We start from the raw sequence: 18,708 nt of genomic DNA, 5'->3' as shown, positions 1-18,708 counted from the left end.
AATAGTTTAATTGGAACGTACACAAACATTTGGGGGGTTTAAAGGAACAAAACCCCCATAAATTTTTTATGTAAATATAGTAAAAAAGAAGCCGCATCTCGATAAAAACTGGCTTATCGAAAAAATACTAAGAGGCAAAAAAGTTTTAAAAACATTGTGTTCAACTAATGGTACCACAATAATGAATTAATTGGAACGTACACAAAAATTTGGGGGGGTTTAAGGGAACAAAATCCCCATAAATTTTTTATGGGGTGGACAAATTTCACTATAAATTTGTTTTAAGGTGGCCCTGCCATAAGAATGACACACGCCCGTTTTCAATAAAAAATCTCTGAGAGTTTTCGATATATTGAAAAAAATCGATTTTCATTTTGTAATTTCAAAGGGCTGTAACTTTTTTTATGAGCACATTTGTACTAAGGTAAGTTAGGTTCAACCGAAATATTTTTGACCCCAGAATGTGTGGTATAATTTATGACCATTCTTTTCGGGACACCCTGTATATGCAACGGTTGCCAATCAAGCGCCCGCTTGATTGGCAATTAAAAAAAGGGGGTTTTCGATATTGTATTGCAAAAAACTCTTCGGGATTTCATCAATCGATGTTCAAAGAATATCTGCTTACCTTGGTAACGTCAAAATTTTCAGTTTTTCACATAGTTTCTAAGGGTTAAAAATGGCCGATTTCGCAATTTTTAAATTTTTAATCGCTTATATGTCAAAAACTATCAACTTTAGAAAAAAGTCACTAAAGACCTTTTCTGTTTGAAATGATCAAAAAAACCCAAAAAAACTTTGATCGATGCAAAAAAAATAATTTTAGGAAAAAAACAAAAAAAAAAAATTGACCCACTTTTGGACCTGGCAACATGCAAATTGGTTAAAAGGGGCTCTTTTTGAGTAAGATTGTGCAAAAAATCCGAATCGGAATATTTTTCCTAGCGGATGCGCAGTGGCTTTCTGGACTAATAGGCGTTTAAATTTTTCATAAATATTTATTAGTTTATTCAGGATTCGAAAAAAATGAATGCATTTAAAAAGCATTACAAGCAAATTTTTCGCCTAGCCTCGTAAAATTTGATGTTCTAGTATCTACTATACCTAATAGGATTCGAATTAATAAAAAAGTATGGAATATAATTATAGTTTTTATTTCGTAATTCTATAAAATATCTTTGACAAAGAATGATAAACTATATTGTTTTTTACAAAACATTTTAGTTTTATACAAAAATTTTAAAATTATTTCTAAACGAACTCAATATTTACAAGAAAACTCTTATTTTTTATATCACCGCAATCGCTTTTTCATTTTCGTTAACCATAAGTTTGTCGTTTTCTATATTTTCATGTAGAAATGGTGACGTATTTTTATCGTTTGATATCTCTTCATTTTCAATATTTTCATCAACCCCTTTATTTTCAATATTTTCATCAACCTCTTCATTTTCAATATTTTTATCAATTTCTTCATTTTGAATATTTCCATCAGCATCTTCCTCCTCCTCTTCATCCTCCTCAGGCATGGGACTTAATGTTTCAGAGTTGTCTTCGAGGGTAATTTCAGCGTTATTACCTAAAATGAATGGAAATAAAGTTCCGCAACTATTATGTTATAGGTCTGGATCCCGCGTATGAAAAAAAAGTTGATTAATAGCAAGCTGAAAATTTGTTAATAGCTTAAGGGTGTCTAGTCGGACAAACTTTAATATATCGGAACACTGGAACAGGGGCAGTTTTAATTGTGGAACAGGTTAAAAATTTGGAACGGTCAGACCACGAAAACGGCACATTTATTTTGTCCGACAGAACAGACTTAAACTCTCCGAACAGAGATTAAACTCTCATGAAAAAATCAGACTGCCATTTATCACCTGTCATAATTCCTGTCATTTGACATATTCTACATGTTCCACTCATTAAAACGCCTGTACAATAAATATATTATACACGGCTCACTAAAATAATTAGTTACGCCCCTGTACTACTGATTACTTAAAATTCAAGTAGTATTTATGTAACCTTTCTGGAAACTCCAGGTTATTGTTGAGACTCGCATTTGAACCCCTCGCCGGAGCAGATCGTCAAAAGCTTCCTAACGAGAATCATCTCTAATCTATCGACGCTCCCGCTATTCGTAAAAAGGCCGCATTTTACCGGCTTTTTTTGCTATCGTTTTATACCGCTCAGATAATTCAATCTGCTCAGTATTATCGACGATGATTTATTTAGCGTATTAGTGAGTGCCTTACAAATGAACCAAATGGATTATGGAATTCAATCAGAGCTCTGATGTGACACGTCATCAAGGAATAAAACTGTAAGTACTCTACATGTATGTGAACATAACTTATTAGTCGTGATACTGTATGCATTTTGAACCATATACCTCTCGTAGCAAATATTCTTTGTGCCATTTATGCAGATAATACTTTAAATTACATATGAAAAATCGTTATCTACTCTTAACCAGCTTACCTATGGGAATATACTCTATAACCGTACAATAAGTATAGGTTACTATTGTTAAGGATACTTTACGTATTGCCTAAACATTTCTGGTCCTTCGAGCCGGATCATATTAATTATTTATTAATTAAATCCTCAAGGTCCTTCGTATTTGCATATTTTGATAATCTCTATTCTGAGAATAACGGTTTTTCATTTATAGTGTCTTTCTGTTGCATTTGGAAATTTCCAAGCCACGCCGCCCCGGCACAAAAATAAAATATTCCTCTCTTTCTGCACTCAAATTCTCAGTATTTAACCCAGCACGTCTCTACAATAGCTGGTAGGTTGTTAAGCCCGGTCTACACGTGCAATTTCAGAAACTACTTGCTTTGTTCAAATAAAGGAGTCGTTTTGTTTGTATGAAAAAATATTTGCATATATTACATTATTTTATTTTCGTAAATATATTTTTCTGTTTATAGTATACAAAAAGTGTACTCATTTCTTGGCTGATAGTACGGGTGTTATAATTTTAACATTGTTTGTTCAACCTTTTGATTTAAATTAAATTTATAATTTTGAATCCGATTAAGCCTGGTTCACAGGTTACAAAAATTATTAAAAATAATTTTGTTTTCTTGCATAAATTGTAAGTTTTTGCTACATTTAGCTTCGCTTAAGCTCATTTTACACTTCTAGAAAACTATAGAAAATAAATAATTGTTTTTTCCTTCAATTTAATTAATTTAAATACTTGTTAAGGGTGTCTCACACTTGCTGAAAAATACCCATTTTGGAAAATTGCATATATTTTGAAATTTTATAGTTTTGCATTTCATATACTAATCTGCGCTCATACAGGGTGATACTATTAAGCCAATCTCACACTATTAAACGTGTAATATATAATATATTGTACATATTCTCTCATTTTCGCATCGATTTATAGGTTTAGACATTTGCAAATAATCTATCTAATCTCACATTCTCGCAACATGGCTGACCGATCAAAATATAACCGACAGAGGCTCACCGCAAAACTTGATATAACCAAGTTGGCTGATTCGGTTCCCACAACTCTTAATTCTCTAAACAAATATAAAATTCGTGAAATAATTTCACAACTCAAACATTCTTACGGACTTTTCCGCGATGCTCAAAATGTGCTGGAGACGATCCCCGAGGAACCTACCCCCTCTACTGATTCCTCTGTGGTTTTTGATAAATATTTGGATACAATTTCTCTATTGGAAGAAAGGTTAGAGGTCATTGAAAGTTCTAATGTGACTGCTACCCCCTCCCTCCAATTTGACCCTAATTCTTCTCTAACCTCACAGTCTATGGCTAGGCAACGAACAGTAAACCTCCCTCGTATTCAGTTAAAACCATTTAGTGGCTTAGTTACTGAATACAATTCATTCATTGAGACCTTTGATACAATAATAGGATCTGATACTACATTAAGTGATCTGGAAAAACTCATTTACCTCAAAAGTTTTCTAACTTCCGAGCCTTTGACGCTTCTCGAGCATATCCCACTCACAGGTGACAATTACAAAATAGCCCGGGATAACCTGACACAAAGGTACGCCAACTCTAAATCGCTTATCAAAACTCTCATCTCTCAAATTCTTGATGCGCCTCCTATTTCTGGAAACGCAAATCACTCACAATTAAGAAATTTTCATACGGTCATGTCAAATAATTTCAAGGCCCTATTGAACTTGAATAGGCCCCCTTCAGATCTCTTGCATTTACTTCTCATACATATCGCTACTCAGAAACTCGACGCACCTACCATTAGGGCTCTTGAGTTCCAATCCGGTGGTAGCCAAGCTACCCCTGATTTTGTCCATTTTCTAGGGGAAATCGAGACACGCGTTGTTCATCTTGAGAATATTCAATCTCAATCAAAACCAAAATCGACTACTACTTCCAGACACTCTTTACACCTAGCCTCAGACACTTCTACCAGTAACCTTTCGCCTCGCTTAGGTCCTAAGAAATGTTCCTATTGCAACGACTCTCACTCGATCTACTCTTGTCCTCAGTTCAAGCAGTTGAATTCTAAAGAACGTTTTAGTTTTGTCAAACAAAATAAATTTTGTATTAATTGTCTTGGGTCTCACATGCTCGATCAGTGTAAATCCAAATTCTCTTGCATAGTTTGTAAATCTCGTCATCACACGTTGCTCCATTTCGACAAAACGGGTCATAGTAACCCTTCCGCGGCTGTTGGCCAACACAACTCAAATAATCATAATAAAACCGCTATCTCAAATAACTCCCATACACAGGGTAATTCACAACAGGGGCCCTCACATGTTAGAGCTCCTGAAACGGAAGTTAATCTTCAAAATTCGACTCCACATTCAATGGCTCTATCTGCAGCCTCGCTTGATAATCATTTGGTGTTATTAAGCACACTCCAGGTCTATCTTGTCGCTCCTAGCGGCAAGAGGGTCTTCGCAAAGGCACTTTTAGACTCGGCCTCACAGGTTTCATTTATTAGTGCTGACCTCGTAAAGGAACTGTCACTCACCACTAGAGATGGAAAATTACGGATCAATGGAATTAACTCCACCTCATCCTCGTCTCAATCTATTGTAGATACAACAATTTTCGCTGTCGCTAACGACGTTCCTTTTGACATCTCGTGCTCTGTACTCCCAAAGATAACAAATCCGCTTCCTCAAATTTCTATTTCGGCGAGCAAACTAAACATACCCTCAGAGATACCATTAGGTGATCCGATGTTCCATGTAACATCCCCAATTGGTATCCTGCTCGGTGCAGACCTGTATAACGATATCATTCAACCTGAAATAATTCGTTTGGGAAAAGGTCTTCCCGTTCTTCAACGCACTCTACTCGGGTACACGATATCAGGGTCAGTTCCAGACTTTGCTCTTAAGTCGAAAAATACTAAAAAGGCTTTGGAATTTTATTCAAACTCTCTCGTTACTTGTTGTTCTCATAACACTCCTTCCGCCGTAAATGAGCCGGTAGTGTCCAACGAGGAACTATCCGATCATTTACAAAAATTCTGGGAGCTGGAAGAAGCCGCTCCTCAGAACACCGATCTCATTAATGATCACCCCGCTGAAATTAATTTTGTAAAACATGTTAATGTTCTCCCCAATGGACGATATGAGTCCACACTCAATCTCAAACTCCCTATCGAAGATATAGACATGGGAAATTCGTTTCTCTCGGCAAAAAGACGTTTTCTCAGTCTCGAGAAACGTTTTCAACTCAACCCTGATTTATTGGAAAAATATCAGGACATTATATCGGAATATCTCAATAACGGACAAATAATTCAAGTGCCGTTAAAAATGCTAAATGACTCAGGTAAACCTAATTACTTTCTCCCTCACTTTCCCGTTTTCAAATCCAACTCTACTACTTCCACTCGTATAGTTTTCGATCCAAACAATAAATCGTCTACGGGAATCTCCCTCAGTGACGTCATAGACAAAGGTTATGTCGTCCAACATGAACTTTTTGACATTCTCGCTAAGTTTCGTCAGTTTAAATTCGCACTAGTAGGCGACATCAAGGCTATGTTCCTACAAATCGCCATTTGTCCCACTGAAACATTTCTGTTAAATTTTCTCTTTAGGGACAATATTCAGCAGCCTTTACGGTGCTATCAATTTCAAAGATTACCCTTCGGGCTCCCAAGTAGCCCATTTATCGCTCAAAGAGTTATCAAGCACATCGCTGACAACAACAAACATACCCACGAACTTGCTACTAGTGTTCTGCAAGAATCTATCTATATGGATGACCTGATCAGCGGTGCTGACAGTCTTCATGAATTAAGTTGTCTTTTCGAACAATTAACTTCTTTGCTAGAAACCCATGGTTTCCTCCTCCACAAGTGGAACTGCAGTTCTTCAGAATTTCTGTCTCAACACAATTTAAATCCCGTCTCTGAAGTCAGTCTTAACTTCACGGGATCTGATAAAGTCTTAGGCATATTCTGGGACTCAGAACGCGACCACTTTTCGTTTAAAACTCCTATCTTCAAATTGGCTAATGTTGTTACTAAACGTACTATTCTCTCCTACATTGCTACTTTGTATGACCCGCTAGGATGGTTATCCCCTGTCCTTGTGAACGCTAAGCTCTTGATACAGGAAATATGGTCCCAGAAATTGGACTGGGATCAACCCATTGACTCACCCATCATTATGAAAAATTGGCAAAACCTCTTATCGACATTCAAAACTATAGAAGAGGTCAAGGTACCTCGATGCTTACTTTTACAAAAGAAAGTTGTTGATGTTCAATTAATTATTTTCACCGACGCATCGGAAAAAATATACAGCACTTGTGTGTATCTCAAAGCGACATACTCAGACTTTTCTGTATCGTCGCGGCTTATCGCTTCTAAAAACAAAATTTCTCCGCTAAAAAATAAACTCACCATCCCCAAATTGGAACTTTGTGGAATAGTGTTGGGAGTCACTCTGGCTCATAGACTTTTTCACATCTTCAAGAAAAATTTGAGTATATCTTCATCTCATCTCTTTGCTGACTCTACAATTGCCTTGTCTTGGATACTTTCTAAAAAACACATTTGGAACATTTTTGTACAAAACAGAATTCAAAAGGTCAATTCCTTGTTGGAAACTTTTCCTTGTGATTTCCATTTCGTCAGAAGTCACGAAAACATCGCTGACCCCGCTTCCAGAGGGATAAATGTCTTTGATAATCCCCAGACCACCGAAGACTGGTTATGCGGACCTAGCTTTATTAGAGACAATCCCATCGATTTTTCTCTTCATCAAATTCCTCATTTTCAGGATGATCTTCCTGAATTAAGGAAGTTAGTTGTCTCAAACATAGCAACAAATCACGAACTCAACGACACCTTTGAAAATCTATTCGCTAAATCTTCTTCTTTTCGTAAAATTCAAAGAATTGTCGCTTATCTTTTTAGATTCATCAGTAATATTAAAAAGAAAATAAATAACTCTCCACGAGATACGGATATATTGACGCCACCCGAAATGGAGATCGCTGATCACGCGATCATCAGGTATATCCAAAGTATCTACTTTAAAAAAGAGATTCTTGAATTGAAAAATGCTAAACTCGTGACCAATAAAGCCATTCGTAAACTCAACCCCTTCCTACAACATAATGATGGGCTGATTCGTGTGGGAGGACGTCTCCGACACGCCCCCATATCGTATAATCAAAAACACCCCATTCTACTTCCTTCTAAATGTCGAGTTGTAGAACTAATCTTGACTCAAGCTCATCATAAGTTATTACATTCAGGCGCGCAAACAGTACTTTCGTATGTCAAAATGAAGTACTGGCCAATTGACGGATTAAGACAGATTAAACGCTTAATTCGTAAGTGTGTAAACTGTTTCCGATTCATGACACCCAATTCTGTTCAACAGATGGCAGATATGCATCCCGATCGTGTACTCCCCACTAGACCCTTCCAAGTCGTCTCAGTGGACTATGGGGGGTTCTTCTTAATTAAGTCCTCACATTTGAGGAAGGCACCGCTTTACAAAGCATACGTAGCCTATTTCATTTGCATGAGCACTAAATGTGTTCATATCGAACTCGTCACAGGATTAAGCGCAGAAGCCTATATTCTTACTCTGAAAAGGTTTATTGCCAGAAGATCCACGCCCAGTATTATTTGGAGCGACAATGCCACAAATTTCCATGGGGCAAAAAATGAAATGCGCGAATTCTATGATTTTTTCTTAAATCAAAATAATTCGGAACAGATTAAGGAATTCTGTACTCAAAACTCCATAACTTTCAAGATGGGTGTTCCCCGCAACCCCCATCAATTCGGCCTCCATGAGGTAGGAATAAAGAGTGTGAAGTATCACCTCTATCGAATTATAGGAAATTCCCACTTCACCTTTGAAGTGTTTAACACAGTATTATGCCAAATCGAGGCTATTCTAAATTCGAGACCCATCACTAGGATGTCGTCTGACGCCAATGACTTCGCTTTCCTATCTCCAGCTCACTTCTTAGTTCAAAGAAGTTTAACCGCGCCCCCTGAACCAAGTGTTTCAGAGATACCTGAAAATAGGTTGAATCTTTTTCAGCGTATTAGTAAAATTCAACAGCAATTTTGGAAATTGTGGAAAAAAGACTATCTTTGCCTCCTGCAGCAAAGAAATAAATGGACCGACCCTACTGACCCTGTCAAGATCGGGGATTTGGTTCTGTTGAAGGAGGATGGTACTCCTCCACTCTTATGGCCAACTGCCAGGGTAATAGATGTATTGCCTGGTAAGGATGGTCTAGTTCGTACTGTCAAGATTCACACTACTCACGGTGATTTTCTTCGTGGTATTACGAAAATCGCTGTGATTCCCCTGGAAGATTAAAATCTATCCCTAGGGGGAAAACTTATCGTTTTCCTCCATTTTATCGTTGTTACCCCTTGTGTATATAAACTCTAATTTCTTCAAACATTTCTTATCGTTGTGCACATCTTTGCCAATCCCCTCTCTTCGAGGTGATATAGGCCATCTCTCTCGCCTGTCGCCCCCGGCAATATGTACAATAAATATATTATACACGGCTCACTAAAATAATTAGTTACGCCCCTGTACTACTGATTACTTAAAATTCAAGTAGTATTTATGTAACCTTTCTGGAAACTCCAGGTTATTGTTGAGACTCGCATTTGAACCCCTCGCCGGAGCAGATCGTCAAAAGCTTCCTAACGAGAATCATCTCTAATCTATCGACGCTCCCGCTATTCGTAAAAAGGCCGCATTTTACCGGCTTTTTTTGCTATCGTTTTATACCGCTCAGATAATTCAATCTGCTCAGTATTATCGACGATGATTTATTTAGCGTATTAGTGAGTGCCTTACAAATGAACCAAATGGATTATGGAATTCAATCAGAGCTCTGATGTGACACGTCATCAAGGAATAAAACTGTAAGTACTCTACATGTATGTGAACATAACTTATTAGTCGTGATACTGTATGCATTTTGAACCATATACCTCTCGTAGCAAATATTCTTTGTGCCATTTATGCAGATAATACTTTAAATTACATATGAAAAATCGTTATCTACTCTTAACCAGCTTACCTATGGGAATATACTCTATAACCGTACAATAAGTATAGGTTACTATTGTTAAGGATACTTTACGTATTGCCTAAACAACGCCCATTTGGTGATAAATAGCAGTCCGATTTTTGCATGAGAGTTTAATCTCTGTTCGGAGAGTTTAAGTCTGTTCTGTCGGACAAAATACATGTGTCGTTTTCGTGCACTGACCGTTCCAAATTTTTAACCTTTTCCACAATTAAAACTTCCCCTGTTCCAGTGTTCCCATATATCAAAGTTTGTCCGACTACACACCCTTAAGCTATTAACAAATTTTCAGCTTGCTATTAATCAACTTTTTTTTCATACGAGGGATCCAGACCTATTATGTATTATGTTTACCAAAAGTTTTTATTTACCAAATGGATGGTCGATCCCGTATCATATTCTATAAAAATGTTACGGTCTTGATGACATCAGTAGACGATGTCTCTAACTATTTTTTGAAAGCAATATCCCTATGATAACTAATATTAATGCGATTAAGTACCAATAGTACAAGATAACGACGAAGTAGAAATTCCCACAGAAGAAGAAGCACAAAAAGAAATTTAAAAACCTCCGAAACGGAAAAGCAGCAGGAGAATATGAAGTAGCAGTAGAATTAATAAAATACGCAAGAAGAGAATTACACAAAGAAATAAACAAGGGTAACCGGTCAATTGCTCGAATGCAATTGCTCGAAAATCAATTGCTCGACATGAAAATTGCTCGAAATACAAATTGCTCGAATAAAAAAGAAAATTATATATCTAAAATATTTATTCAAAATAATACAAAATATAGACATAAGAAAGATTCTTGAATTAGGACAAATTATGTGATATGTCACATATATAATAGTATATTAATTTATGCTAAAAAAGTATTCCTTACAAATCTAAACTATCTTTGAACTTTTAAAATAATAAGAAAAATAACGGTTTTTAACGGAAATATTAAAATCATTAAATATCCATTAACATGCTTACTCATTACCAATGTTTCTTTATTGGGTATGTATTGGATTTTTGTGGATATTTTGTGGATTATTGTGAATAAATATTTTAGATATATACTTCTCTTTTCATGTCGAGCAATTGATTTTCAAGCAATTGCATTCCAGCATTTGCATTCGAGCAATTTACCTAGAACCATAAACAAGCTATTACAACAAATATGGACACAAAACACACTACCAGATGATTGGAATACAGTTATTATAAATTACAGTAAAACCTCCGTTAACCGAATCCTTCTTAACCGAAACAGCTGACAGTTTCAATAATTTCGTCAATAAAATAAAAAAAAAAGCAATAAAATTAAGGAAAATGCATATGTTTTCAATCTAATAGCACGTAAAATAATATCAAAAATATTACTCTACATTCCACCAGATTGAAAACAATGGGTTACCACCGGGTTACCGGTTACCACCGGGTTACCACCGGATTGTAACCTTCTCTGGTTACACCTCCGAGGCTTCTAAAATTTGCAAGCCATAACGGATGCTGAGACAAAAGAAGATGAGGGAATTTAACAATTTATAATTCACGTTCCATCTGCTTACCGCGCTGAGTACCCCAATTATTTCGGTTAATGGAGGGTTTACTGTATAGTATTTCTCTCTCTCTCTCTCTCTCCCTCTCAAAAAAGAAGAAAATTGGGAGGTGTGCGAGAATTACAGAGCAATAGCCCTAAAAAATCGAGAGAATACAACATAAAAATGCACGTCTTGTAATATTCATAGTATTTAAAAGGTCTTTTGCCACCTACAATTAATCGGACGAAAATTATGGAAGAGCTAAAGCATCTTGGAATCAAAGAAAAATTAAGACATATTTGTATATGCTAGCACTAAGCCTAAACGGAACAACGTCTAAGGAGATTAAAGTGAACAAAGGCGTGAAACAAGGTGACTATATATTCCCGACACTGTTTAACCTGATATTTGAAGCAATAATAAGGAGGACAAACTTCGCAGACAACAACATTATTACAAGTCAACTTCGAGTAATAGCATATGCAGATGATCTAGTCATAATAGCGAAGACGAAGATGACACTTATAAAAGTAGTTGAAAAATTAGATATGGAATCAAAGAAAATAGAACTAGAGATAAACCCAGAGCCTAATTTACTTCAAATCAGGCCCGAGGCACTACACAATTTTCGGGCCCCTAAATATAATTTAATAATAATAATAATAACTTTTTTAAATGTATTAACTATTTAATAGAAATATATGTAGTTGCACAAGAAAATAAAATTTTTATTAACAATAAATAAAATTTATAAATTTATTAAACAATTAAACATTGTTTAAGGGGATAGGCGCAAATTTTCGGCTTTAATTCTATTTAATTGCATTCGTCTTTTTTTTTCGAAACCTGAGAAAACTAATAAGTATTTTCGAAAAATTTAAACGCAGAATGAAAGATTACGTTACTACCGAGGGCCGAAAATCCCTGAAATCTTCGATAATGTTTATTTTAATAAGTTTCAGGGGTGAAAAAAGAGAAAATTGAGTGTGATTTTTAATTTTAAATACAGTCGAACCCGCTTATTAGAATATCTGTTAAAAGAATATCCCGCTTTAAGGAATAGAAATTTGAGGTACCGAAAAGTTTCTGCTAGCCACTAATGATTGTTTATTAGAATATCCCGCATATTATAGGAATACTTTTGCTTGGCACGAAGGCTATTCAATAAGAGGGTTCGACTGTATCTTATTCAAAAGAAACTTTTTATTTATTCTAAGGGACATTCGGCTCTCGGTAATAATGTAATCTTTCATTCTGCGTCTAAATTTTTTTAAAATATTTATTAGTTTCTTGAGGATTCTAAAACATGAATGCATTTAAAGAGCATTGAAGCCGAAAGTTTGCGCCTATCCACTTAATTATAACTCTTATGGTTATCATTTATCATTGCCTGTTCGTAAAATGAAAGAATTTTGATTTGTTTTGTTATTGTAATAAACAAGATTTGTTTGGTGATCTTTTCGGGGCCATTCAAATACGGGCCCGAGGCGGGTGCCTCACGGGCCTAGTGGTAAAATAGGCCCTGGATAAACCAGAACAAAATAAGATACATGATCATAAAAAAGGACGACACAATAACTCAGAAATATCTAATAGCGCAAAACCATAAATTTGAACCTGTATCCACCTTTAGCTAATTGGGAGTAACAATTGGGAAAACCGGAAAAAGGAGAACAGGAAAAAATTATGAAAGGAAAAAACATTTGGAATGAATAGAAATCTGCTGAGAAGCAAGACTCTATAAATAAGTAAGAGAACAAAGATGAACCTATATAAGACCTTAACAAGACCTAGGTACAATCATATACGCAGATGATTTTAATGCTTTTACCTCTAAATGAAACTCTTGATTGTTTTTCTCGTTTACTGTCCGCTCTTTTGAGAGGTTTTATTAAATCTTCTTTAATTTCTGGTATAATTATTTCTTTTTCCTCGGTTGGTGAAACGTTATCACTTTTATCTGAGGGTATCTTGCCATTAAATTTTATTGACGACTCATCTACCTAAAAATTAGTAAACTTATATTATACAAAATAATAAGTTCTTGTATTGTAAGGTACACAGATTTTTAAAATGATTAAAATATGCCCGCTGTCTGTTCCATCTTAAAATAAAGCATTCATTCCTTGTATGTGTACTCTTTCGACTTCTGAGTGTGTATAGAACAATAGACCAGGGCGCATCTGTAAAAATATTAGTACATATGAAGTGACTCATATTTTTTTGCAGAAATTGCTTGAAAATAACTTCATATATATTTGAATTATCCTCCCACTCAAAAAGGTCCGGAACATTGTTTAAATTATCAAAATGTCAAAAAATGACGGAAAAATTCGATTTTTTTCTTCGTTTTTTAATTATAACTTTAAAAGTATTCATTTCCGAGAAAAGTTGCACTGATATAAAAGTTGCGTAATTAAATTTCCTACAATATAGGACTAGTTAAAATTTTTAAAAATTGTCCTCCTTGTTGCAAAATAGCAATAATTGCGAAAAACCATAAAAAAACAAATATTCGCATTTTATGTTTTTCAACCATTTATGCTACACTTAGGACCTTCGTATTTGACCGAAAAAAACTTTATGATATAGTAAAACAATACTGTAAATTTTATTAAGATCGGTTTAATAGGTTTTTCAAAATAAATTTTGCAATCCAGCTTTCGCAAAAAAATTCATTTTTTCAAAATGTTACAGGACTGAAAATAAAGCAGACAGCAAGTTAATTTTTTTTGCACTTACAGAAGAATACTGTACCTTTTATTTGAAATTTGCGAAATTAAAATCGGTTAACTACCACGACGTCAGGATTTTTTTAAATAAACATTAATTTTTGGTGCTATGCGCAGGACAACTTTTTGTTATTACAAAACTCTTTATTTTCAATTTAAAGTACTTATACATATTTAATTAATATTATAGATTGTCGATCTCTTGTCCGACAAATTTACAACCGCGTTTCTTTAGTCCGACAACGTAAATATGTTAAAGGCGCGGGACGCGGAAACGCGTCCAACCTGCACTCTGAAAATTTTCAGAAATAGCCCAATAAAATAAAATAAAACCAAAATGTAATTCCGTATAGGTTGGAATAAATTTTTTATTAAAGTTTAGGTCAAAACAAAAGATATTTTCAAGAAAGTATATGATTCATATGATATGAGGGATCATTTTTTAAATAATTAAAAATTGGTAATTTTTGCACAAAAGTTCATTTTTTAACTGCTGCGGCAATTCTTGTTTTTATTAAGCATTTTACAATTTTTTCTTTCTAAGATGAAGACCCAGTCTTTTAAATAAGACTTGTGGGGTCTTTTAAGTAAGACTTGTCTTTTAAATAACCCCTCTGTGGCGCAGTGGTAAGAGCGCCTACCTTTGAAACGAAAGGTCGGGAGTTCGAATCCTACCAGGGGCAGAAATTTTTCATTTATTATTAATGAATAAATGAAAAATAGTTTCTGTCCTTGTGGGATCGGTACTCACCGGAGGGACCGCAGACGTTCGGAAACAATTAGCGTCTCTTTTCAAAGACAATGACGTCGACTTTGCAAAGTAACAAGACACTTACTCAACACACACACTACACATTACTCCCCTGACTTAGTGATAAGTTATACAATTACGTGGCTAAAGGTTCTAGTTCTAAACCAAAGCCAGAATCAGAGAAAAAAAAATAAGACTTACTAAATTAAATTTGACCCTTAATTTATTTAAATAATTGTATATCAAAACTAAAAAACAAACTTCCAAAAAAATATTATTTGCAATATAAATGAGCACTATAAAATATTTTGTTTTGCACAAAAAGTTGCGCTACGTTATCACTATAAATTGTCAAAAAAATTGGTTGATAAATATTGAGTAGTTTATGAGATATTTAATTTGTTTATAAAAAATTACCATTTTTTCAATTGCAAAAACGCGATTGTTGCCGATAGAGTATTCAAGTTTTAAGGTCTCATTTTTTTTGCTTTTATGTATATTTTCGATAAATGTATTGACAAATTAAAATTTTAATTAAACACCCTTCAAAATGGCCTTTGAAAATTGGTGTAATTTGTTGAGAACTTGTTTTTTTAATAACATCACCGGGATTAAAAATTTTGAAATTATTTTTCGGTATTCGTGTTCCTGGTAGTTTTTGACACATTTACAAAAGAAAAAATTTTTCTAGATCCATTTTTTGCCAATCTTTTCTAGATAGCTTTTCCAAGTTTAAAAATTCATAATTTGTTTATTTATCAATATTAACATTTAAGTGCGTGAGTACATCTATCAATCCTACTACTTAACAGTGTCATTTATACATAGAGTTAAAATTTTATAATATTTTAAAAAGTAATGTTTTTCGTAGCGACCTTAACTGAAAACTTTTTACATGAAGAGTGGTGCAGTAGTACTTTGCAATACCTTCGTTAATAAGGACCAATTTCAATGTTTTTTTTTAGTTTATGGTAGCTTATAAAAATAGTAACTGACACAGTAAATGACACTTTTAACAATAAAATATTCGTCAATTTGTTATAAACAATTTTTTTTCAATTTTTTTTCTCTAGATGTGATATATAAAAATTGACACAAAAGATTTTTTATAAAAAAAAAAATAAAAAAATAATACTGAATTAGCATTAAAAATTTGTTTAAGACTTTTTTCTGTATAGAATATTAAAATATATACAGTTTGAGGCAAAGAAAATAATCCACCTTGATATTTGGCAGTATTTATTAGATCTTAAGGAAATGACGAAACAGGTCGATTTTTGGTCTAAGAGGGACACTTTTTACGCTACATACATCTGTCATTTGTCAACCCCCTCCCTTCCACAACCACCACCCCTTATTTTTAAATAGGGAATAGGGATCGTGTGCTACCTCATTTGAAAGGTTATTCAATTTTCTATTCAGTAATATTAACATTGACATAATTATTTATACAGGGTGTCCAAGAAAAATTATTTTGAATTAAATTAATTGACACAAAAAGAAGAATGTATGTATTTTATTTAACTCAAAATACATTCTACTGCTGACAGAAAACAGAAAAAAATGTTGAAAACATTGAAATTGGCCCATTATTAACGGATATATTGGAAACTCTTCTCCGCCAATTTTCAGACAAAAAGTTTTCATTTAAGGTGCTAGGAAAATCATCATGTTTCAAAATATTCTGCAATTTTTATTATGTGTAGAAATGACATTGTTAATTAGTAAGGATAATAGATGTACTTACGTACTTTTAAATGTCAATATTGATAAATAAACAAATTATGAATTTTTAAACTGGGAAAAGCTATCTCGGCCAAAAATGCTTCTAGAAAAGTTTTATGCTTTTGTGAATATGTCAAAAATTACCAAGAATACGAATATAGAAAAATAATTTTAAAATCTTTAATCCCGGCGATGTTATTAAGAAAATAAATTTTAAACAAATTACACCAATTTTCAAACGCCATTTTTGAGGGGTGTTTAATTGAAATTTTGATTTGTCAATACATTTATCGAAAATATATATAAAAGCAAAACAAATGTGACTTTAAAAACTTATATACTCTATCGGCAACAACCGCGTTTTTGCAATTGAAAAAATGGTATTTTTTTTTAAACAAATTAAATATCTCATAAACTACTTAATATTTATCAACAAATTTTTTTGTCAATTTATAGTAATATCATAGTGCAACTTTTTCTGCAAAGTAAAATATTTTATAGTGCTTATTTATATTGCAAATAATATTTTTTTGGAAATATGTTCTTAAATTTTCATTTACAATTATTTAAATAAATTACGGGTCAAAATTAATTTAGTAAGTCTCATATAATAGACTGTTTCATCATCTTTGCAGAAATAAATTGTAAAATCCTTAATAAAAACACGAATTACCGCAGCAGCTAAAAAAAGTAAATTTTGTGCAAAAATTACCTATTTTGAATTATTTAAACAATGATCCCCTCATATGAATCATAGGTATACTTTCTTGAAAATATCTTTTGCTTGGACCTAAAACTTTGATAAAAAAATTATTCCAACCTGTACGGAATTACATTTTGATTTACATGTATTGTAATTTTATTTGATCGGTCTAAAAGAGGTAGACTCGCTCAAACGAAGCAGTTAAGACCATTTTTAAGACTTTTGTAATCATCTCCCAAAAAGAACAATGTACTGTGGACTAAAAACTAATTCAAAGAAAATGGAGAAGGATAAAAAAGAATATAAAATATCCTCAATTTTGTAGACGGCCCGTTTTTTCTGACGAGCAGTGTATTATCCGGTATAAGTTAGAGGGCATTTTAATACAGGACAATACTTACCGATTTTTTGTTTTCCTGCAGATAAGCAGCTTGCTGCTTCGACAATAAAATATTGGCATCTGTTTCATATTCCTTTTGTTGTCTATACCTTTTATCGGTAATAATCAGATGATACGTACAGCAAACTATTACTAATAAAAAAAATGAGGATAAAACTATAACTATCATCTGTTCTGTACTGTCTTCTTCTTCGGCATCGGTTGAGTATATAGACGTGTAGAACACCCTTTGAGGCGCATCTTGTACCCAAGTTTTATCAGCCCCCTTCAAAATAATAAATTAATTGATTAACTTAATGTTTAATGTTGAAATAAATAAATGTATTAATGCTGTATTTTATTATTACCTGACTTATATTTAAGTTTATAACTGCAGGAATTTTTTCGTGAATTTTGTCGAAATCAGAACTACATTGAGCACTTCTGACACCATGTTGATTTGATACGTTTACTTTTTCTGTACCAGTTTTCGTAAACAACATATATTCATCTAAAGGTTTCATAACATGTTCATTTACTTCAATAAATATATCTAAAAAAGACCATTTATATTTCGTATTAAATATTTTGTACACATGAAAACAACATAAATAGGGAAGTCAATGAGGTTATTTGGCTCCGAATTCCATCCTACTACATCTATTTACTTGATATTTTTAAAGTAAGTAGAGAACAGCTCAGTAAACAAAGTCTATCCTATGCCGATGTGTGCTTTTATCAAGGGGGTGGTTCCCACCCCTTCTCGGAGGTGTACAATTTTTTGGTTAAAATAACCACGGAAGTACCTAGAGAACCCACTTCTAAGCAAAAACTGTTCTATAATTTTTTTTAAAAACTCGATACTTTTTGAGTTATTCGTGGTTGAAAATTGGCCGTTTTCGTTGAAAAATGACACCTTTTCGGACGGTTTTTTGCGAATACCCTAAAAACTATGCATCTAACGAAAAAAACTATATAAAATATTTTTGTAGCTTATAAGAAACAAAGAGATTCGTTCCCTCATAAATCTTCTAGTTATAATACAAAAAGAGACATGGTAGGTGAGAAGAGTTTGTTTGTTTGGTGCATGCTCAAATCGGTGTATTCAACTTGAAATAAAAGAGAAACGGTTGATTTTAGGTGTATAATGCTACCAATACCTTTTGTAGTGCATGAAAAGACCTTTAAAAGGGGCGATATTAAATGTCGATTACGCGAGATATGCTGCAAAAAAATTATGACTAATGTATTTTAAGAAAAAATCAGAAGTATATTTAACTTCTACAATACTTTTTATTATAGTGTTGTTTCTATGTT

The 18,708-nt window shown here is 33.6% G+C and overlaps 1 protein-coding gene across 1 annotated transcript in view; it reads right to left on the bottom strand.

Moving 5' to 3' along the window:
* Window positions 1-1,138: 1,138 nt before the first annotated feature.
* Window positions 1,139-18,708, bottom strand: part of LOC126885725 (axotactin) — a 128,203-nt gene continuing 110,633 nt past the window's right edge. The window contains exons 17-20 of the mRNA XM_050652493.1: window positions 17,760-17,944; window positions 17,414-17,677; window positions 12,933-13,104; window positions 1,139-1,579 (exon numbers count right to left, since the gene is read on the bottom strand). Of these exons, the coding sequence (XP_050508450.1) occupies window positions 1,290-1,579; window positions 12,933-13,104; window positions 17,414-17,677; window positions 17,760-17,944 (911 nt within the window). The 3' untranslated portion in view covers window positions 1,139-1,289. The remainder of the gene's footprint in view (window positions 1,580-12,932; window positions 13,105-17,413; window positions 17,678-17,759; window positions 17,945-18,708) is intronic.

Source organism: Diabrotica virgifera, chromosome 5 (assembly GCF_917563875.1).
Source record: "Diabrotica virgifera virgifera chromosome 5, PGI_DIABVI_V3a".
Taxonomy (NCBI): Eukaryota; Metazoa; Arthropoda; class Insecta; order Coleoptera; family Chrysomelidae; genus Diabrotica; species Diabrotica virgifera.
Note: the sequence above shows the minus strand (reverse complement) of the source record. Positions and strands in the feature narration are given on the sequence as shown.